The sequence below is a fragment of the Acomys russatus genome, chromosome 21 (assembly GCF_903995435.1).
Source record: "Acomys russatus chromosome 21, mAcoRus1.1, whole genome shotgun sequence".
Taxonomy (NCBI): domain Eukaryota; kingdom Metazoa; phylum Chordata; class Mammalia; order Rodentia; family Muridae; genus Acomys; species Acomys russatus.
The window spans coordinates 48,620,416-48,643,032 of NC_067157.1; the positions used below are offsets into that span (position 1 = coordinate 48,620,416).

The following is a 22,617-nucleotide window of genomic DNA, read 5'->3' on the forward strand; positions in this document are numbered from 1 at the left end:
GGATTAAAGACGTGCGCCACCACACCCGGCCCAAAATTCAAGTTTTATACCACTAAAGACTGGCAGTTCATAGACCGCTTTTTAGATAAACAGAAAAATTACCCACATGGTGTCACCCTGTGTCCTGTGATAGCCACCAACAGTATCATTCAATTATTTGCAGATGGAGCCACTTGTTACCTCCCCAGTCTGGTTTGTTTTCTTTAGTAGTGACTTTAGTATGTGCAAGTAGCAGCCCCTGTTTGAATGGAGTTACTGAGTGAAGTGTGTTTACATATTGCAAAGAATGGTGCTGCACCTGCCCAAAGGCCTCTTCATCACTCTGATTATAGCTACAGACACCAACTTGGACATAATTCACATCTCACAAGTACAGTTAAAGGTGTAGTCATCCTGTCCTTACCTTTCTCTTAACCAGAGACTGCTTTTTTTTGCAGCATGAGAGATTGAAAGTTACTTGAACATCGTTACAAGACAGTGCATCTCAGACCTTCTGATATGATGATAGCATTAATAGTTACAGACGGTTAGACATTAAGGTGCGTCCCTGGAATCCCAGCTGCTCGGGACATGCCACTCAGGGTACAAGGTTCTAGGCCTGTCCAGCAGCACAGTGAGATGGTGTCTGAAAAGCAGACAAACGTCATCATCAACAGAATAATTCAGATGGAAAATGTTGGGGAGGCTTAGGAGATTTTACTCTCAGTCTGTGAGAAGTTTCAAATATTTTTTGTGAGAAGTTTTTACTTTTGATGTATTGATTGTTATATTATTTAAAACAGGAACTTAAAACAGTTTGCCATTCTGTGTGTCTAAGGTGGTGGCATATACTAATGTAAGAAACTCTGCCCCACAGTGTGTGTGTTCAGGTAAAGAGTGTGCTTCTGTGGGGCAAGGAGTGTGCTTGTCTTGGTGCTGTGCTGCTTGGCACCCGGCTGCTGCAGTGTTGCAGCTCCAGTCCTCACCTTTCTCTGGGGGGCAGGTTGTTTTGGAGTGGGTTGTGAGGCACTGTGATTTTGTGATCAGGTGTGCTGTAAGTCGAAGGAAAAGACATGGTTAAAAAACACATCGATAACATGCTTTGCTTGTTATTCAGTACTGATTTATCTCATTAGCAGCTTGTGAATCCTAATAAAATATTTTCTGAAATGTATTGTTTGGCGAGGTAGTTGTGTGAGTGTGTAAGGAAGATGGTTTGGCCAGCTACGTGAACTGAAGGGAAGTACCAGTGGGGGTGGGCATGTGGAGAAACTTCAGGCTGTCAAAAAGAGCAAATTTTAAGGAGTTGGTTTTTGATTCTTCAGTTTATTCCAATTTTAAATGTTTAAAAACCATCTTTATTGCCACCTTTGATGGACTACTTCAAGCACTTAGTAGCAGAAAGTCTTGATATCAGTTCCTTTGAATTAGTGTTTAAATTTCTTTTAATTTTCTTGACTTTATAAAGACCATTAGGGTAATCTGAAGGAACATGCTAAGTGCCCACTAAAAGCCCACTAGACTTTTTCAGGATTAATTTATTCATTGGGTTGGCTGCAAATTTATTTCAGATGCTTTTGTTGTTAACATTAAATGGTGGCCTAACGATTTTTTCCCCACTGATATGTGAAACTTTTAAAATGCGTTTCAAAATATGTACTTTAAAAACAAGAAACGTTTAAAAAATGAAATCTGTATTAACAGGTTTTACTTAGGCCTTGTGCATGATTCTAAATATACAGAGTTCCAAGAAGTGTTTTTATGTGTAGCTTGTTAAATGATTTCAAGAAAATAAATTTGAGTGTAATATTTGACCTAATTATACCCAGAAGTAGACCCTCCTTTGTCATTGTAATTTAGTTTTAGTCCATATATGTTTTTGAGGCAAGTTTTCTTGGGGCTGGATTGATGGCTTAGTGGTTGAGAGCAGTAGCTTTTGCAGAGGACCTGGGTTCTATTTCCAGCCCCTGCATGACAGCTCACAGCTGTTTGTAATTCCATTTCCAGGGGATCCTGAGTCTTTTTCTCTTTTGGAGGCACCTGCTATGAATGTGGTGTACATCTGCACACAAATGCAAAACACTCATACTATAGAGTGAATAAAGCAAAGAAAACCAAGTTTTCTTAGATTTTTTTGTTGTTGTTGTTGTTCTAGAGTAGAAAGTTTGATTCCAACTACATAAGCTAGGAAGCCATGTGCCAGGAAGTAGAGAACCTTTAGTTTACAAAATAGATCATAGACAAATCAGTTACAAAATGCTGATCCAGTGGGCTAGTTTGAAAATATTTGCATGTTTTGGCACTTCAGAATTTCCCAGAATTTGTATGGTGCTTGTGACATGTCTCCTTTCTAGATGAGGTATTTGAGACCACTTTAAACCAGCTGCCTCATTGGTTCTTTAGTGACACACAGTGAGAAGTGGGGCCTAATGCATGCTTGCAAAGCACTTCCTAACCCTTTCCTTCATTTTGCTTCCATTGATTGTTCGAGTTTTAAAAAATCATTGAATACTTTTTAAAAATAACAGTGTCTTTATCAGGTTGCTTTTAGTCATTGAAGTCACTTATGCAGTGCTAGTTTGGAACTTGGGTGAGTGACAGTTGACTTGAATGCATTGAATAGTCAAAGTAGATTCAGTTCTTAAAGATACTATTCCAGATAATGGGCAGTAAGGTCTAGGTGGAGTCTGCTTGTTCATTACAGCGTGAGCAGTGTTTTTATTTGAGTAGGGTTTATAATGTTTTTTTCTATCAAGGGTTTTATCTTTCTATTTCCTTCCCCTTCTCACTCTTTTCTCATCAGTGTAAACCAGAATACAAGGTACCTGGACTGTATGTTATTGACTCCATTGTGCGACAATCCCGGCATCAGTTCGGTCAAGAAAAGGATGTGTTTGCACCCAGATTTAGTAATAACATCATTAGCACTTTCCAGAATTTATATCGTTGCCCTGGGGATGACAAGGTATGGTATGACTTTGTTAAAGGAGATATGCTACTCTCTAGTCTTTAGAGTCTGTCGATTACCTTACTGTATGACCTTCTGTTGATGTTGACTCTTAATTTTAATAATTTAATAGTTATAACCGCCATACTTTTTTTTTACTCTTACAACTTTTAGAGAGCAGAAAAGTATAGTTGCTTTTACTACCTTTTAATTTATTGAAACAAATTTCAGGAAAAGAAATTGGCTTTAGAAGTAAATTAGACATTTAGTTGTGCATATAACCAGTTTAGGATTGCTATTTGAGTTAATCTTTATATTTCAGTTATGTGGGAAATGTATCTGCCAATCAGTTCATAGAAAAGTACATATCAAATTTCTTTTGTTACAATTTTCTAAGTGCTGAAGACCAACACTCAGATCTTAGTGTGTGTAAGTATTCTGTAATTAGCAGGTAAAGGTCAGAGCTAGGATTAAAGCAAGTTAGTTCCCTTCATACCTCTTCTGAAATTACTAGAAAGTTACTTAAGTTGATGCTGATTTGGAAGGGATATGGTTTTTTTCCCCCCCTTTCTGATTTTAAGTTAGAAAAAGGTTAAGAGTTGGTGAATGAGGCTGGAGATGGCTCAGCTGTTCAGCTCCACCACCACCCCCCGCCCCGCCCCGGCCACCACACACTTAAAAAAGAGAAAAGGGGGTGAGGGTTATAAGGAAGAATCATGAATCGAAGCTTATAACAAGATTATAGTTTTATTTTTAATCACTGCTATGTCTTGAATTTTAAAAGTCAGTATTAAGCTGACAAATTTATTATAGCATACTCTTTGTAATATTCTTGGATATACTTTCTGGTAGTTCTTGTATTTTGCTTTAATTATTTTGGTGTTATGGTAAGCCTAGCTAGGAGTCCTAAAGAGTGTTTCAGATTTTCGGTCACATACCTTACTTAATGAGTTCCTAAGATGGAATCCTATGTAAAATAATTCATTAACTAAAATAGTAAGTAGCAGCACTGATTTAGAAATCATGCTGATTTTCTTGAATTTCTAACAGTTACAGTGCACAAATCCATCTTGATCTTGTAGGCTTCACGACTAACACCTCTCAGGAAAGCCTTTATGGATAATGCATTTTACCAGCCACACGAGAAAAGATTGCATGAAACTGTAATCTCACTAGTGAAGGAGGGGCATGGCTGTAGACCCACAGAGTGTTGGTGGGAGTGCTTCTTTGAAGAACATACTGAGTGTCAGACATTGAGCAATGTTCATAGAAGCCAACGGAATGCCCAGTTCTTTGTGAGTGCTGCTCCTGTGCAGAGGCAAGAGTTGAATCAGAAGGCTGAACCATTTGTTGTATAAATACCCCCCCCCCCCCAGACGGGGTTTCTCTGTGTAGCCTTGGCTGTCCTGGACTCACTTTGTAAACCAGGCTGGCTCCAACTCACAGCGATCTGCCTGCCTCTGCCTATCGAGTGCTGGGATTAAATACATGCACCACCACTCCCAGCACTGTATAATTTTTCTCATGCATCACTTGCCATTATAAACATTTATACATTTAATGCAACTGCATGTTATTTAAATTGAACTAAATATTTTTACTCATTTTTTGTTTGTTTTCATTCTTTTTTATTAATTTGTTCAGATTACATCTCACTTGTTATCCCATCACTTATATACAAGTTTTGTTTGTTTTCAAGACAGGATTTCTTTATGTAGCCCTGGTGGTTCTGGAACTCACTCTGTAGACCAGGCTGGCCTTGCATTTAAGAGAGAGCCACCTGCTTCTGCCTCTTGAGCGCTGGGATTAAGGTCATGTGCCTACCACTTCCTGGCTAAAATCTTTATTCTTAGAATTGTTAATTTTACTATTATAGCAATTGTTTTCTTTGCCAATGCTTAACAGCAGCCTCTTAATTTTTTTTCTTAAAGTAACAAATGGCCTTAGAATAGTAGTAATTGGTAGTTTTTGGTTATAGAACTTTTATGTGAAATATTTGTGATTCAGATTGTTCTGTGTTGACATTAAGAGGATAGTTTTATTATTACTCCCCCTTTTCTTTTTTTTCCTTTTCTTTCTTTCTGTCTCCCTCCATCCCCCCCCTTGATACAGGGTTTCTCTGTGTAGCTTTGACTGTCCTGGGCTTGCTTTGTAGACCAGGCTGGCCTCAAACTCACAGAGATCCGCCTGTCTCTGCCTCCTGAGTGCTCGGAACACAGGCATACACCACCATGCCCGGCTGCTTTTATTATTCTTAACATGGATTCAGGTGATTGTTACTGACTTAAGTCTATACTCTAAGTAAAATACTTATATTTCAAGAAGCAGGTGTAATTGATGTTTATTTAAAGATAAAAAGCCTTTAAGGTAAAAAAAAAAATATGGTGAAACCTTTTGGAACACCCTTTATTGCTGGGCATGGACTTGGTTGCGGTCCTGAAGCAACCAAGGATCTGTAAACCCATCCTTCAAGCAAGGAGACACTTAAGTATGAATCTCTGCTCACCAGCTCTCAGTATTCCTGAGTGTGACATAGAGATCTGTATAACCAACCCAGTCATCAAGTTTGTATTTCCTTGAATAAGACATATGCAACAGTTGTGTCAATAGAATTTGAGAACTAAGATGGGATTGCACATGAACTCTATTGGAAAAAGAAGAGGGTTCCAGTACGTTGCAATAGAGCTGTGACTGGCATCCTGTAGCTTTGCCTCAAGGTACTTGTGCTTAAGATCTGCACATTCTAGCAGCAGACCATTGGTTACAGGCACAATTCAGAAAAAGCATAAGAAAAATTTGTTATAGTTTCATTTTGTAAATGATGAAACTGAGGGTTTAAATATTTGTAAAATTTGTTGACACCGTGGCCTAGGACCCAAGTGAATGAGAAGTGTCAGGCACATACGTCATAAACTTTATTAAGAGTTGCTTAAAAGTTACATGACTGCATGGACCTCATGAATAATGGGACGTACCCTAGGTACAGAACAAGGCGAGGTTAAAACAGAGTGTGATGTAACTGTAGGACTGACTGGGTGGGCATTCTTTGAGAGAGGGGTGAATTGGACACACAGCTGCCATCAAAGGGCCTGTTAGAGACAAAGATGGAGATGTTGTGGATTTTATTTATTTATTTTTGCAAAATGAAAAAGGACTCAGATCATTCTAAGTCATGAAATAATATAGAGCATTATTGATACGGAATATAATTTTTACCCTGAGGACCAAATTGTGTCCTGCTGGTGGAGTGTTAGCTTTACTCATCTAGGGAGAGAGTGGGTAGGAACAGTGAAAAAAGAACAGAGGAGAGAGAGGGCTGTGCCTCACGCTGTGCATAGAGAAGTATATTGTTTTGGGTTTAAAGTACATTAATGGCAAGGTTCTTAGACAGGAACTGAGTTTGGTAAATTGTCCTTTTTCTTTTGGTCAGGGAAACATGCTGAACACAGGCGCTGAGCTACATTTCTTAAGTGGAGAAATGCCCTTTCTAAAATTATTTAAATAGCTTATAAAGTGAACTTTTTAAAGAGTCACATTAGATGAGGACTTTGTCCCGAAGTTACTGGCTAGTTCAGAAGGTAAGCATTGTGTGAGTCAGGGTTAAATTCACCTTTATGTGTGTGCGCGCATGGTATTGAGATAGAGTCTGATCCTGCCTTTGGAGTTCCTAGGGCAAGGCGGGTGAGGTAGCAAACAAGTAAAGTAAAGCTGTTGAGGCCTTGGCACCTTCCTGTGACCCTGGAACCTGTGGAAAGGTGGGAGTGCGAGGGCAGTTTGTAGGCAACTATGTTACCAATCCCTTGTGACTTGGTGTACGTGGAAGATGGAACCTAGTTGTCACCTACATATGCTAAATGCAGCTTTCATTTATCTTGTGTACCAAGTTGCCTGAAGTTAGGATTGCAGAATGGTAAAAACAGGTCAGGTTGGAGTTTGCCACAGACGTGTTTGACTCTCTCTTTACATTGTATGCCCACATGACATAAATGAAATGAGTATGTTAAGATGTTGAAAGCAGAAAACATTGGAAAATGCAGAATACTTGAAAACAGTTTTAGAGATGGACTTTACCATAGAAATATTTTAATCTTTACGTCCTGTGCTCAGATAATCTGTGAAGTGAGTTGTGCTACCATTTTGAAAGCAAAAAATTTAAAGTGTACTTTTTCTTCATTTTTCTAGAGTAAAATAGTGAGAGTATTAAACTTATGGCAGAAGAATAATGTGTTTAAGAGTGAGATTATCCAGCCTCTTCTGGATATGGCAGCAGGGATTCCTCCCCCAGTTGTCACCCCTGTTTTGGCCAGCACTACTGCAGCTATGAGCAATACTCCAGGTATGTACCTATAGGACAGACTCAGTGTCTGAGACTCCAGTCATACTCCATACCCTGTCGTTCATGTGTAAAGTGACAAGGTGACAGTGCAGAGGAATTTGTCTAACATTAGATAACTAAGGAGAAGTGACTTGGGTGCTTAGTTTCATGGCATGTGCTTTTAATCCTTATACCAGGGAGACAGAGGGATGTGTGTATCTTTAAGTTCATGAAATAAAACATTATTATTTTGCTGTTAATCTAAAATTGAGAAAACAGTTTTTAAAATTGATTTTATTTCCTTTTTTTCAGTCATCAGAAGCATAAACATACATTTTGGAAGATGTATTTATTACAATTCATTTTTGGTTTGTTTAGCACTACCAGGGATTGTGTGCAAGGTTTAGCATATGCTAGACAAGCGCTCTTCCATTAAGCCACTAAGTTCTCAATGGCAGTCATCTGATTTATGTTGTCTGTAAATCATTAAACTTGTATATATAACTTAACTTGATGTCTTTTTGGGGGGGCGTTTTGTTTTTGTTTCTTTGTTTCTTTGATTTTTGAGACAGGGTTTCTCTGTGTAACAGCCCTGGCTGTCTTAGGCTCACTTTGTAGACCAGGTTGGCCTTGAATTCACAGAGATCCACCTGCCTCTGCCTCCTGAGTGCTGGGTTTAAAGGTATGTGCCACCACCACCACCAGGCTTTAACTTGATGTTTACAAGAGATTTGAGGGATGTAATTTTTTAAAGAATAACCCAAAAGTTGCTTAATAGAGCCAAGATTGCTTTAATTATTTCAACATTTTATCTTCTTGGGACATTCAAATGATAGTTTCCGGTTTGCTCTGAACTCAACATTTGTTAACCTTTTGGTACATAGTTTTTGTTGTACACATATTTACAGACATGCCGTTGTAAAAATGAGTTGTGAAGAAAAAATGGTTTTATCTTATATAAACTCAGTTTTTATCAGGAAAGACTATTTTTGTTATTTTTCCCTGTTGAAGAATTTTCTGTAGTAAACCCTTTGATGACAGACTTCTCTAAAGTGGTAGCCAAGTTTAAGATGAGTGTGGACGTATCCCATAAGGGTTGGAGTGGAGGATTTCCTTTCTGTTTGTAAAACTGCCTAATTAGTTACATAAAGGCTCTAAGTGTTGTTTAAGATTGAGACAGTAAAGTGAAAGCATACTGCTTGTTTATGTGTTATATATTAGCTGAGTGAACCTTTCTGCCTTTTCAAGTGTTGCTTACATCTTTGGGTGTGTGGTGTCTTTCTAAAAGGAACACCGGTGACGCCTGTTACTCCAGCCAATGTGGTCCAAGGCTTACCTGATCCATGGGTCTCTCAGATAACAAACACAGACACACTGGCAGCTGTTGCTCAAATCTTACAGAGTCCTCAAGGTCAACAGGTGAGCCGTCCTTCCTCGTGTGGGCGTCCATAGCATGCAATGCCCTTTCCTCTAGCAGTGGGGACACTACAGCTGTAACCAGTAAGCTACACTCGTCACTTGCTGCATTCACGCAGTACTTCCCTGTGAACAGCATCTTCTTGCTCTGTCACGAGCTTTCTCTATATCAGAACACTGAGGTGCTCTTGTGGCGACCGTTGTCAGGTGCCATTGCTATCCCAGTCACTGCAGAGAAGTGACTGCCTTGGTGACTTTCACAGTGCTCTTGGGGACATGGGGCTGTCAGAGGGGAATGGGCCAGCTGTGTTCCCCTCTCTTCCCATGCTGCTTCCTTTAGTCTAGTGCTTTAGAGAAAGAGTGTCTTGGATGTCATTGTTGACCTTAGAGGTAAGGTCATGTTCATGTTGGTTTTTTTCTATTATATATAATAATATTACAATGCTTTGATAATTGCATGGCTCAATTTATTTTCTCTTGTTGCTGTTGCTGTTTTAAGATAGATCTGAGATTATTTACTGCCACCTGAATGATATTTTATACCTTCTCATACCAAGTGTTAATAGTAGCTTTGTCATTTTCATTTTTCTAATCTTTACTGACAGTTACAAATTATAAAAATTATACTGTATGGTTTTGTTTTATTAACAATGAAATTGTATTTATAAAGCCGTCATGTGATATTCAGTGCATGTCTATTATTTGTAATATTAGGTCGAGGTAAATGGCATATTTACCACCTCAGCCATTTATTACTTCTTTTGGTTGTAAACAATTCTCTTTTCTTGCTGTGTTAAGATCAGCGCTGTCTCCTCTAACCGCCCTCCTTCGCTCTAGAGCTTTAGTGCAGCTCGCTCCTCACACAGCTGTGTCAGAACTGTTAGAGGGCTGCTGCTTCAGTTTCCCTATACTTGTCTGCACCAGCAACTGACTCTGCAGGCTCATGAAACTATATGTTTTTAATGCGCATGCACCTAAGTGTATAGAGGCCACAGCTTGCCTGCATGTATTCACTCCTCTACCGTGGCCTTCCAGGGATGAAATAAACCCAGGTCACCAGGCTTGAGAGCAAGCACCTTTACTCACAGACATACCTCACCAGCCCTCTTATGTATTTTTTGTTTTGTTTTATTTTTTACGATTTTATTTTATTTATGTGTATATCTGGAGGCCAGAAGAGGACATTGGGTCATCTGGAGCTAGGGTTACAGGTGGTTGGGGCCTGCCTGACATGGGTGTTGGGAACCAAACCTGAGTCCTCTGGAAGTACGGCAAGTGCTGCCACTGAGCCATTTCCTCAACGCCGTGTTTGTTTTGTTTCTTAAAGGTGGGTGAAGAGCAGGAATAAGTATTGCTGCACTTGTAGTTTGCTCTGTTCATTGTTAGTGACATATATTCTTCTTCTTCTTTTTTTTTTGTTTTTTGTTTTTTTTTTGTTTTTTTGGTTTTTCGAGACAGGATTTCTCTGTGTAGCCTTGGCTGTCCTGGACTCATTCTGTAGACCAGGCTGGCCTCGAACTCACAGAGATCCGCCTGCCTCTGCCTCCCAAGTGCTGGGATTAAATGCATGCGCCACCACGCCCGGCTCTTTTTTTGTTTTGTTTTTTTGTTTGTTTGTTTGTTTGTTAGTGACATATATTCTGTTGAGCCTCAGACTCTACAGGTGAGCAGGCTTCTCTCCTGTTCTCAGTTGATCTGATTGATAGAAAAGCTGCTGTCCTACAAGGTGTCCCCTTATGGGGTTAACTGAAGAAGGACCAGGAGCTTAGTGGCAGTATCCAACCTGTGAGGAATTGTTGCTCTGTGGTTACAGTGTGACTGGTTTGTGGGTCATGGTCATGACTTCCAGAAGCACCTGCTGTGGTACACACTGACCAAGGCGGCCTGGGAGGATGGGTTTCTCTCAGCATACACTTGAAGTGACAGTTGTGACTGAGGGACGTCACGCCTGGAGCTAGCAGAGACCATGGAGTTTTCTGGCTCACATTCACCTACCTTTCTTAGAGGGTGACGCCACTCTCAGTGACCTGGGCCCTCTTACATCAATTAGTAGTTAAGAATGTGCTGCTAAGACAGGACCGTGGGCGGTTTGATTGAGGCAGTTCTTCTCTTGAGATTTCTTCTTCCCGGATGACATTATGTTTGTATCAAGTTGACAGCTAAAATCTTTCCTATGACATTCCACCACTTGTTGACTTATGGACAGACACCACTTTAAGCCATAAAATTTCTTTTGTTGGCTCACCAAATCTTATATTAAGTCATAATATAAAATACGCTATAATTTTAAAAATCCAACAACACATTGAGGTCAGAATCTCTTTAAAAATCCACAGATCTGTTTATTGTGGGCTCCTGTAAACTCCAAAAGACATTGTATTCTTTCTTATTGCAAGAAAACAGTCATATCAAACTGAAACCAACATCTAGCAGTGTAAGCAGAGCTCAGTATCTGACTCGTGATCAGGGCTGGCTTCAAAGGGTTGAACAGGCCCATTCTCTGGCTATGCCACTCACATTACACACGCAGCTTGTCTCATAGGCTCAAACCAGTTCTACCACACCGCCGCTGTCCTGGTGGACTTTACACGGTCCTGGCATCTCCAATATGCCAGGGTCACCACTGCAACTTAGGCTGCACTTTCGTCAGTGGCCTTTCCTGTCTTCTTTAGGGACTCTGACGCTGCCACATAGTATGCCACTCTTTATTTTTATTTTATGTAGATGGGCGTTCTGCCTGAATGTGTGTGCCACATTCTTGCCCCCTATTCACAAAGGGCAGAAAACAGTGCTGGTGACAGGTGAACTGCCATGTGGGTGCTGGAGATTGGAGCCAGGCCTTCTGGAAGAGCATTGTTCTTAATCAGTGATCCGTCTCTAGCTTTCATAGTGCCACTCTTTACCTTCTTTTTGTGACCCTTCATTCACTTAAAGCTAGTACCATGTGGGAGATTAATATATGCCAAATTATCATGCTATCTGGTGTGTTGCCTTGGCTGCTTGTTGTGCACAGCTTCCATGCTACCCTAAAGAAATAATTCCCTGACGATTTTCATCATGGCTGAATTTTTAGCCCAACTGTCCAGACTCCATTGCTCCCAGCAGAGCACATTAGTTTTTTTTCATATCCGTAGCTTGTCTGACTGCTGTTAATACTTGTCATTTCTGTCTTAGAATACCGTAACTGAAAGGGATTCATGGAAGAGTTTATTTTGGCTTAGATGTCCAGAGGGAGAAAAATCCATAGTGGTAAGGGAAGCATGGCAGCAGGCATCTAGAGCAAAAAGCTGCCTGATCACATTTTGTCTACAGAAGCCCAGAGACCACAATTTCAGCTGCAAACTCAAGCAAAGAATGTGAACTGGCCTCCAGTGATGTGCTTCCTTCCTTGGCCAGGCTGCAAATCCCCCCTTTCCCTCTAAAGTTCATAACCTCCCATACAGCACCATTGTTATGGGGACTACATGTTCAAATACATGCACCTATCGGGGCATTTCTCATTTAAACCACAGCTTACAAAAACATTTTCTCTGAAGGATGATAAAATGTATTAGCTAAAAATGTTTATCCATAAAAACCCAATATATCCCAGAATTATGAAAATATTTTTCCCTTCCAGCTTCAGCAGCTAATACAAACCTTGCAGATACAACAGCAGAAGCCCCAACCCTCCATCCTGCAGGCCTTGGATGCTGGTCTTGTGGTTCAATTACAGGCACTCACAGCACAGCTCACAGCCGCAGCTGCAGCAGCCAGCACACTCACTCCCGTGGACCAAGGAGTCTCTTTCAACAAGGTAGCAATTAGAAATACTGCTGTGTTCTTGTGAACTGATAAACTTTATGTCCATCACGTAGATTCTACTTCGTAATTTATTTTATCACAGTGTTGTATGTGTGTTTGATATTTCTGTGCAGCCGTAGACCATGGTAGTCTATGTTCTATAATTTGACTTGATAAAATAATTAATCAGTATGTGCAAGCAAGTTGACATTTTATGTGTAGGCTTAACTGTGGAAAAATGGTACGTTTTTTTGTTTGTTTGTTTTGTTTTTTGAGACAGGGTTTCCCTGTATAGCCTTGGCTGTCCTGGACTCTCTTTGTAGACCAGGCTAGCCTCGAACTCTTAGAGATCCCCACCTGCCTTTGCCTCCCAAGTGCTGGGATTAAAGGCGTGCACCACCACTGCCCCACTAAAATTGTGTTTTTTTTTTAAGTTGAGACTGTTTTATGATTTGTGTGTGTGTACACATATGCACATACAAACATGTGTATACATATTTCTGCTACTGTTGTTGTTATTGTTATTATTAATTTCTTTTTTGGGGGGTGGAGGACAGGGTTTCTCTTTGTAGCCTTGGCTGTCCTGGACTCACTTTGTACACCAGGGTGGTCTCAAACTCACAGCCTGTCTGCTTACCTGTGCCTCCCTGAGTACTGGGATTACAGGCATACGCCACCATGCCTGGCTCTGCTATTATTTTTATAGAAAAGTCAATACTGATTTCTTGAATAATGACTGACCGTTTGGCTAGTTGCTCCTAATTTAGTACTAGTAGCTAGACCACATTTTAACATGAAGTTCTTACTAGGACTTGTTAACAGTGATTGTGGTCCTACATGGTTTTAAAGTTATAGTTCCATAATCCTTCATTTTCTGTAAATATTGTTTTGTGAGCTGGGCATGGTAGTGTGTGCCTTTAATCTTAGCATTTGGGAGGCAAAGACACGTGGAGATCCCCAACTCAGAGGCCAGCCTGATCTACAGACTGAGTTTCAGGATAGATAGGGCTAGCTACACAAAGAGAACCTGTCTCAAAAAACAAAACTTTTAGTGTTTTTATTGCCTATGTCAACATTGGTTCTGCTCTCTTTAGTGCAGTAGTCCCTGTAGTCCTCAGGAGGTCATTCCTGTACCTCCAAGGGAGCCTCAAAACCAGAGATGGTACTAAACCACTTACAAATGTCTACAAGACTGTGATAATGCTTAATAATAAGTCAGGCGCAATAGAAGTAGAACAGTAATAAAATGAAACTATGTGGCTGTGATTTCTCTTGAGTCACAGCAGTAATATTTTCAGATTACACTTGTCCATGCGTAAATAGAGTTGCATGGACAAACATGCTATGGTACTCTAAAAGGATGCACTCATTACACTGTGTATAATGTAAAAGGGCAGAAACCACTGTACATGACAGATAGCATTTGTAATGCTCATGTGGGAAGCACTTTCTAATTTTGTCTCTTTCTCCTTCTCAGAAGTTGATGGATAGATTTGATTTTGGGGAAGATTCTGAGCATAGTGAAGAATCCAAAAAGGAAATCCCTACTCCTCAACTGTAAGAATTATGTTTTTCTTCATACCTGTATTTTTTTTGTTCTTCTAAATACTATGTGGGATGTTAACAGTCTTAACAGTTGGAGTGAGCTTTTCCTAAGTTGGGGTGTTTTAGACAGTAAGAACCGAGATTATGGAGGGTGGTGGATTTGCTCTCTTAATATACCCCCTAGATTATTTGTACTCTTTTTCAGGTCTTTGCAAATAGTTGGGTTATATCAAAGTTTCCTATAGGAAACTTGATAAGCATTGGTAAATCTAGTTGTAATTAAAAAAAAAATGTATCTCTGATGGCTTTAAATACCTTAACTTACTTGTATGAGTATTTGTAATAGGAGGATAGACAGTTCTGCCAAAGTCCTCTTCCAGAAAATATGTCAGTTTCTCAGAAGTACATTAAATTAGTTAGGATTAAGGATTGGAACTATATGGGCTTTGCTTATTTAAATAAATGGATTTTATATTTTTACTTAAATCTGTGACTTCCCCCTTGCATGGTTGTTGAGGGGTTTGTCGAGGCCAGTAAGAAAGTCTGAGAGGAGATGGAGTTGTTCTCGAGTGATGAAAGCTTTGGCTCTCACTCAAGCAGATGGTGTTAGTTTTTATGTTCTGGGTAGTCTGGAAGAAATCATGAAATAAAATACATCCTTGTAGACAGGGACTTGTCTTGACAAGTTTAAAAATCGTATTTTAGTGAAGTTGAAAGACATTTGAGGTCATGTAGATGAGGGTGCTAAACAGTGTAAAAATTAATAGTCCTGATGTAGAGTTGGTGCTTTCCCACTTTCAGAGGGAAGAGTTTATGTTGACTATTAGTGTCGCATGTTTGGTTGAACTGAATTCCCTCTTTTTCTAGACACCCATCCAAAACTGTTTTGAAGCAAGGAAATAAACTGACTCCATTTGCTTTCAAGACACAGCCTTTCAGTATTTGAAGACAGATAGTATTCTTCTCCAAGGTGTATTTGTTCCAGATGATGCACTCTCTTTTTTTTAAAAACAATTTTTTATTAATTTTTTTTATATATACATTTATATTAATACACATATGAAATACTCTTTTCAACTGTTTAAAAACCTCTTACCATCCTGCTTGACCCTTTTGGGATGCCCTCTTTCTTTTCATGTCTTACAGCACCCAGAAATCCAGGTGTATTCCAGGTGCTGCTTTTCCAGAGTATAGTTATATTACTATTTTCTCTTTTATCTAAATGCTATTTCTATTAAGACATCTAATAACATGATGCTTATTTAAAGGGCACATACTCTGTAAAGTTGATGGGCAGTGATAAGTGTAGATTTTACGCAGACTGACTGATAGGACATTTCCCAAACATGCGACACTAACAGCCCCACCGTTAAACATGAATTATTAAAAGTTAACAATGTTTACATACTTTAACCTTTTTTACAAGTGTTGACCAGTCTTAGAGTACCTTAATAAAAGCCACTAATTTATATATATAGCATACTCATGTGTGTAGCATGAGGTAGTGATGTCATCTCTGTAACAGTGTGTCTCTAATGCCTGTTGGTTGAAACACTATTGAGTATATTTCTCTTCTAATGTATTAATGCTCCAAAGTATTCCATTTGGGGTATTACTATTTCAGAAAGAAAACAGTGTAATACAGTATATTTTGTCAGAGTGATGCTTTTATTTTGTTTTCTCTGACTACTCACTTTCATGTTACTTTTTGTGCATTTTAACATGCATCTTCATCCTTGTTTTTCACTTTAGCTCTCACGTTTCTGAGTCCGTGAACAACTCCATCTTCCATCAGATAGCGGAGCAGCTGCAGCAGCAGAACTTGGAGCAGCTGCGGCAGCAGCTCCTGGAGCAGCAGCCTCAGAAGGTCTGTGCTTCATGCAGTTACTGCGCTCTCCAAATGGGCATTCTGTGGGACGCCTGCGTGGTGTTCATTCTTAGTCCTTGGAGCTATTCATTTGTCTTTCCTATTCATTTGTCTTTTCTAAGGTATTTCCTTTCAAGGACCTTTGTAGGTGTTCCTATCACTAAAAAAAGTATCTCTGGCCATGTAACAAAATCATGCTATAAAAATGAGTTTCATGGTAGGTGACAGATGTGAGTTTTGGAGTTACTTCTTAAAGCTTCGTGTTTTCTCCTTTCTGTTCTGCTCCCTTGTCTAGGAGGTAATGCCAGTTACGTTGATGATGGCAGTGCCTAAGTAGACTACTGTCTTTGATTTTTAAAAATATCATAGCTGATACCATATGATAGGAACTTAATCACTCCCAGGCGAGGCGTATTTATACTTCAATTTTTATGAAGCAGGTAGCACAGCTTCCAAAGGCAGTGAAGTGTTAGTGAGATAAGAGCTAATGCAAAATATGTAGCTAATGGTATCTGATCAGTTTTGAGGTGCACCTTTATTTTATACATAGAGAAGGAATAGAATACTTCTAACTACTGTGCACATCCTCATGTCATTTTTAGATGTTAGGAGTTCAGAGGTGCTAAAATGTGGAGGTAAAAAAAAGTTCCCCTTTAGAAGTAATAAAATATATCTTAACATGTCAAGTTCCAGAGTAAAATTTAGTCTTCAAAACCTACTTGTGACTGTATGAGAGACACTTTAGGTATCCTCTCTATACTGTGCCCTCATCATTCAAAATGACATCCGTCAGTCAGGATTTTAAAACAACTGACAAGCGAGGCATGGTGGCACACGCCTGTAATCCCAGCACTTGAGGAGTCAGAGGCAGGTTGATCTTTATGAGTTTGAGACCAGCGTTGTCTACTAGGGAGTCCAGAACAGCCAAGGTTACATGGAGAAACCCTGTCCCGAAAAACCAAAAAGAAAGTTGTTTGAAAGAACCAAGAAACCATGTTTTACAAGTGACTACATTTTTAGGCAAATAAAGAGTAGACAGGAACATGCTTCTGACTTCTGATAATGTGACCTTTTCTCTAAAGAAGCACAAACGTCTGCGCTACAGCACAGCTAATTCTACAGTCTCTGAAGTAGAGACAACGGTGGAGGGTGCAGGCAACTTGAATTTCAGAGCAATTTGAGGCACAGAGCCTGATCTTGGCCTTGTAAATGTAAACAGTATAAATTGGAGGTGTTCCAGTGATATTTGCTAGAAATCATGAGCACAGCCTGATCTGATGAGCCAGTTCTGACTGAACTGGTCTGAGTAAGAGGCATATTTTTTAGCTAAAGCAATATTCACTTAAGAGTACAAGAAGATAAAAATGGGGATGTTTGAGTCAGTCATATAAGACAGTAACTGCAGAGTTTATAGAGACAAGAGGTGATGCTTTTCCACATAACAGCTGCAGATACAACAGCTATTCTTGATACCAACAATGTGTTATCCGTTGGTAATTGGCATTGAGAATGAAATGGCGGAAGAGTCAATTTCAGATTGTGGCCAATGTAGATTCACTTTTGTAAAAAGCACAGCATGGACTATTTCTGAATGGTTGATTTACTTTGGGGGTGGTGCCGTAGGAGATCAGGTGGCGGCAGTGTGTAGGAGTTGGTTCTCTAGCTCCAATCTGTGAGCTTCACAGGTTGAATCCAGGTCCTAAGCCTTGGTGACAAGCACCTCTCCCCACTGGGTCAGCTGCATCACACCATCTCGCCAGGCTGTCTTTACTGGAGCACTTTACACAAAGAACGTCAAGCGTATTCACTCACAGAATAAATGTGTTACAGTAATCCTGAAGTTGATTAGTCATAGAATTTATATCATCTTAGTGTGTATATTTTTCTAAAATAAAGTTCTGTGAATGGTTTGTTTCAAATTCAGGATATAAGGACTGGCAGGATAGATTTTATACAAAGTACAACTCCAGTGGGTTATTCTAGGAATGGTTTGTCAGGAATATGACCCCCGTTCAGTGTTTATTGTCATGCTTGCTCTTTTTCAACAAGCATTTGTTTGTTCTCAACAGGCAACTCCTCAAGATAGCCAGGAGGGAACATTTGGATCTGAGCACTCAGCTTCACCTTCTCAAGGAAGCAGCCAGCAGCATTTCCTGGAACCTGAAGCAAACTTAGATGATTCCATAGACATTCAGCAACAGGTAAAAGTCACTGCTTTTCTGGGTCATAAACATCCAGAATCAGCTAGGCTGTGGTGGTGTACTCCTTTAATCCCAGCAGAGGCAGGAGGAACTTGTAATTCTAGGCCAGCCTGGTCTATAGAGTGAGTTCCAGAATAGCCAGGAGTGCACAGAGAAACCTTGTCTTGAAAAACAAAACAAAACAAGGTGTCCAGACTCCTCTAAGCACGTAAGGGGTCTTGGTGAATGTGCTGTGTCCTGAATGTGCTTTGTCTTGTGCGTGCTCCATACACTTGCCTCTGTCAGCTTTGGGGCGTTAATGCTACATGGTAAATATTTTTGAGGTAGAACTGCACTTTTGTGCTAAATCTTAAACTTATTTATGTTGATGTGTCCTTAACTCTGCTTTCCTAGGATATGGATATTGATGAAGGACAGGATGTTGTTGAAGAGGAGATCTTTGAGCCTGAAGCTAAGAAAGTAGCTGTTCGCTCAAGATCAAGAACTCATTCACGATCTCGATCAAGGTTCTATAATGATATTTAATAGTATCGTTTGATTTATTTCTTTGCATTATTAAAAGAAGTACTTAATGATTTTGAAAAATAGTCTCAGGGAAAGTAATTGAAAACCAAATCCAGAAGATAGCCTTTGTTCATATGTCTGCTATTTGAGTACTTTATGCAACAGTAACCGCTGTGGTCATTTCATGAGACCGTGGTTTTGGATTGTAGTTGAGTTCAGTTGATACTAATACAATGCTTTATGTATGGTATTAATTCTTCTGAACAGCATATAAGTCAAGCTGGATTTCTTGCATTTCACATTATTGTATAGCAGTCACAAAAGTATCTTACCATCACCCACAAAACGGGTATTATGAATGTTAACTATACTACTAAGCCAGGAGAAAACACATTCTGTAATCAAAACCCAGTCCCCATTCTCTGGCATTCTTAGATTGCACCTGCATGGGAACATGCCTTCAAGCATGAACAGTGTAGTGACTCAGCATCAGCTTGTATTGTAGTCAAGAGCTGTGACCCTTCAGACGTTAAACAGTATTCAACAGGGCTATATGGTGTCCTATTGCTGTGTTGGGAGGATTCTGCTTCTTTATTTTAAAAACTAATATTTGGCTCACCTAAGTAGTTTTTATTTTCTCTAGTCTTTATTCCTATTTTGTGTGAAAATGAGCAAAAGGACACCAAGAGAAAGCAAGGCCCTTTGTTCAATTGCATTTTTTTCTCTGTTTTTAATGAATAAAGTCTCAGACTTTGAGTCAGTCATCTAGAATCTATTTAGTAATGTGGCACAAGACTACAATGGAGCACTGTTTAATAGTTGGTTATGCTAGAGGGTAGTTTAAGAGGTGGCTAAATATGACAAATGCTACCTTTTCTCTTTCGCTTCAGATTGAAGGATTGGTTTGAAAGATAATACTGTCATTAGAAATAAAAAATTAATTTCTGTAGGTCACCAAGAAAACGAAGGTCTAGGTCACGATCTGGGTCTCGAAAGCGAAAGCACAGGAAGCGATCCCGCTCCCGCTCCAGAGAAAGGAAGAGAAAATCATCACGTTCATATTCAAGTGAAAGAAGAGCCAGAGAGAGGGAGAAAGAACGCCAGAAAAAGGGATTGCCTCCCGTCAGATCGAAAACTCTAAGTGGTGAGTCACACACGTGTGTCACATGTCCCTGTAGTCAGGGTTGGGAACTAGTTCTCTGTGGCTGTGGAGAGAAGTCGGGTTAGCAGAGCGCTCGCTGTAGAAGCACAAGGACCTGGGCTCCATCTGCAGTGGCAGAGGTCTGCAAAGGTGGACGGACACAGGTGGACTTCAGGCTGTCCACTCTAGCCACATGGTGAGCTCCAGGCCAGCAACAGACTGTGTCTCAACTACAACAACAGAAACCTGCACAGTTCTTGAAGAATCACTTACGGTTGGCCTCTGACCTCTGTATGTGATGAAAATCCCCCTCCCCAGAACAAACAAACTAGCTTTCTGCTATAAAAATCTCTTACCTGATTTTATTTTCGAAGCAAGAAACCAAAAAGGTAGGTGCTTGTTAGTAACTGAGTGGCTTTGACTTAGGCTATTGTGAAAGAAAAGCAAACTAGATCATCAGGATTAATAACATCATCAAGACTATATACTTGAAGTTGTAAAGTGTGGCTTGACGAAGGGTACTTGTCACACACCAGGCTGATGTCTGTAATGTGACAAAAGTGATACTGTCAGAAGTAACTGAACAGTTGTGAATATTCAAATCTGTAGGAGTAATAGGTACACAAAGATACACATTGCTGCGTTTTTATATAATTAACTTTGTGTGTGTGTGTGTGTGTGTGTGTGTGTGTGTGTGTGTGTGTGTGTGTGTGTGTGTGTGTGTGTGAAGGTTTTTGTATCTGGTAGGTAATCAGTCAGTGTATTACCGAGCAAAAAACTCCTAGCCCAACTTCGGTGTAATTGTTAAAATAAGTTACAAACCTGTACTTTTGTACCAGAAGAGCAATACCTGTAGTACAGCCTATTTTCCTCTGTATTTAATCTATTTTGTATACTTAAAACAGATTTGATCATGGCAGGGTTTGTTTTAGGAGCTGGCGAGGGTAAGCATTGTCAAGTTAAGTGCACAGAGTGAGTTGTTTCTCTGCTAGGCTCTGCCTGGGGTTAGTCTGTTACCACTTCTGGGGAGAACTAACAGGCTGCAGCTGAGCAAGGAAGCACTTGGTAAAGAGGAAATGGTCATTTTTGCCCAAGTGCTAAAATAGACTTGCCTTACTTTCTGGTGGCCTTCAAATAAGTTACTTTAGCATAAACAATCGTCGTAGATAGCCATGTGTGGGCCTTCTTATACTGGGATGATATAAATACTAGGCTTCTTACGTGGCTCCTGGAGAGTGAACGTAAGCCCTCATTTGGTACTACTAGAGCACCTGGAAATTCAGGCTCCCCAAAATCGAAGTCAGTGGCATCTTTTTAATAAGTTCTGTTAATTTGGGTTATCTTTCCAGAACCTTCTCACATTATACAGAGCTAGTGCAACTTCTGAAGATTGTATTTGCTCTTTATCATAAAGGATCAAATTTAAATATTTTAGTGTTAGAGCCAGTTACTGTGGCATACACATGTTATCCCAGTACTCAGGGAGGCAGAGGCAGGTGGATCTCTGAGTTTGAGGCCAGCCTGGTCTACAGAGTGAGTCCAGGACAAGCCAAGCTACACAGAGAAACCCTGTCTCAAATCCTCCTCCCCCTGAAACATTTTAGTGTTGGTTGACAAAACAAGCTCTCCCTCCACCCCACCCCCAAAATCTCTGCCCTACATTCTTGTGTGATTATCCTGGGTCTTTGAGAATCATTACTTTATTAATGGGACTATTATTAATTCATTTACCGTCATTTCATTCATTCTTCACCCACTTTGTGATGTTTTGAGCATTGTCTTAGTTAGGCCTACTGTTGCTGTGATGCAACACCATGACCAAAAGCAACTTGGGAGGAAAGGGGTTATTTGCTTACAGTTCCACAGCACTGTCACCACCGAAGGAAGTCAGGGCAGGAGCTGGTGCAGACAGAGGTCATGAAGAAGTGCTGCTTACTGGCTTGCCCCTCATGAGTGCTCAGACTGCTTTCCTAGGACCTCCAGCCCAGCAGTGGTACTGTCCACAATGGGCTGGGCCCTCCCACATCAATCACTAATTAAGAAAATGCCCTATAGTCTTGCCAACAGCCATCGAATGCAGGCATTTTCTCAATTGAGGTTCTCTCCTCTCAGATGACTCTAGCTGTGTCAAATTGACATAAAAACCTGCTGGCACAATTGACCTCTTGTAAACTAGACTCAAATACATCATTTATTAAGCATAACCTTTGCTTTCTTATTGTTCCCCAAGATCTCACTAATACTAGGTTTACAACATAAAACATTACAAACATTAATGGTCTCACAGTTTTTACAAATTCAAATGCTTTAAAAGTTATATCTCTTTAAAAATCCTAAGTCTTTCATCTGTGGGCTCCTATACATCAAAACCAAGTTCAGTACTTTTTTTTTTTTTTTTTTTTTGAGACAGGGTTTCTCTGTGTAGCCTTGGCTGTCCTGGACTCACTTTGTAGACCAGGCTGGCCTGGAACTCACATGATCCACCTGCCTCTGCCTCCTGAGTGCTGGGATTAAAGGTGTGCGCCACCACCGCCCGGCTAAGTTCAATACTTTTTTAAAGAAGGAAGAACCAGGGTAGGGTCAGACTCTGAATAAAGCAAAACTAAACTCCAATTATGTAAATAACTTACTGCCCGATATCTTCCATCCTCCAAAGGGCTTGGATCTCTCCCAGCTTTACCTCCGGCCACACACACACAGGTTGTTTCCTAAGCTTAGGCGCCGGCTCCACTCCATGCTGCTGCTGTTCTTGGTCATCATGCCATGACACTGGCATCTCCAGAGTCCTGGGCTCTCTTCCTGCATTTTCACCAGTAGCTTCTCCTGAGCTCTCCTCAGGGAATTCAGCCCTGCCACACAATGCCAAGCCTCAGCTGCTCTCCATGCCCCCTTCATGCCTCAAAACCAGTGTACTCTTTC

General features: G+C 40.2%; 1 protein-coding gene across 3 annotated transcripts in view; it reads left to right on the top strand.

The window, feature by feature from the left end:
- Positions 1 to 22,617, top strand: part of Scaf8 (SR-related CTD associated factor 8) — a 129,934-nt gene that overhangs the window by 38,282 nt on the left and 69,035 nt on the right. For all 3 annotated transcript variants that reach the window (XM_051164101.1, XM_051164098.1, XM_051164100.1), the window contains 9 exons: positions 2,783 to 2,944; positions 7,109 to 7,262; positions 8,530 to 8,660; positions 12,277 to 12,453; positions 13,918 to 13,997; positions 15,738 to 15,852; positions 17,922 to 18,053; positions 18,447 to 18,559; positions 19,508 to 19,701. In XM_051164101.1, the coding sequence (XP_051020058.1) occupies positions 2,783 to 2,944; positions 7,109 to 7,262; positions 8,530 to 8,660; positions 12,277 to 12,453; positions 13,918 to 13,997; positions 15,738 to 15,852; positions 17,922 to 18,053; positions 18,447 to 18,559; positions 19,508 to 19,701 (1,258 nt within the window). The remainder of the gene's footprint in view (positions 1 to 2,782; positions 2,945 to 7,108; positions 7,263 to 8,529; positions 8,661 to 12,276; positions 12,454 to 13,917; positions 13,998 to 15,737; positions 15,853 to 17,921; positions 18,054 to 18,446; positions 18,560 to 19,507; positions 19,702 to 22,617) is intronic.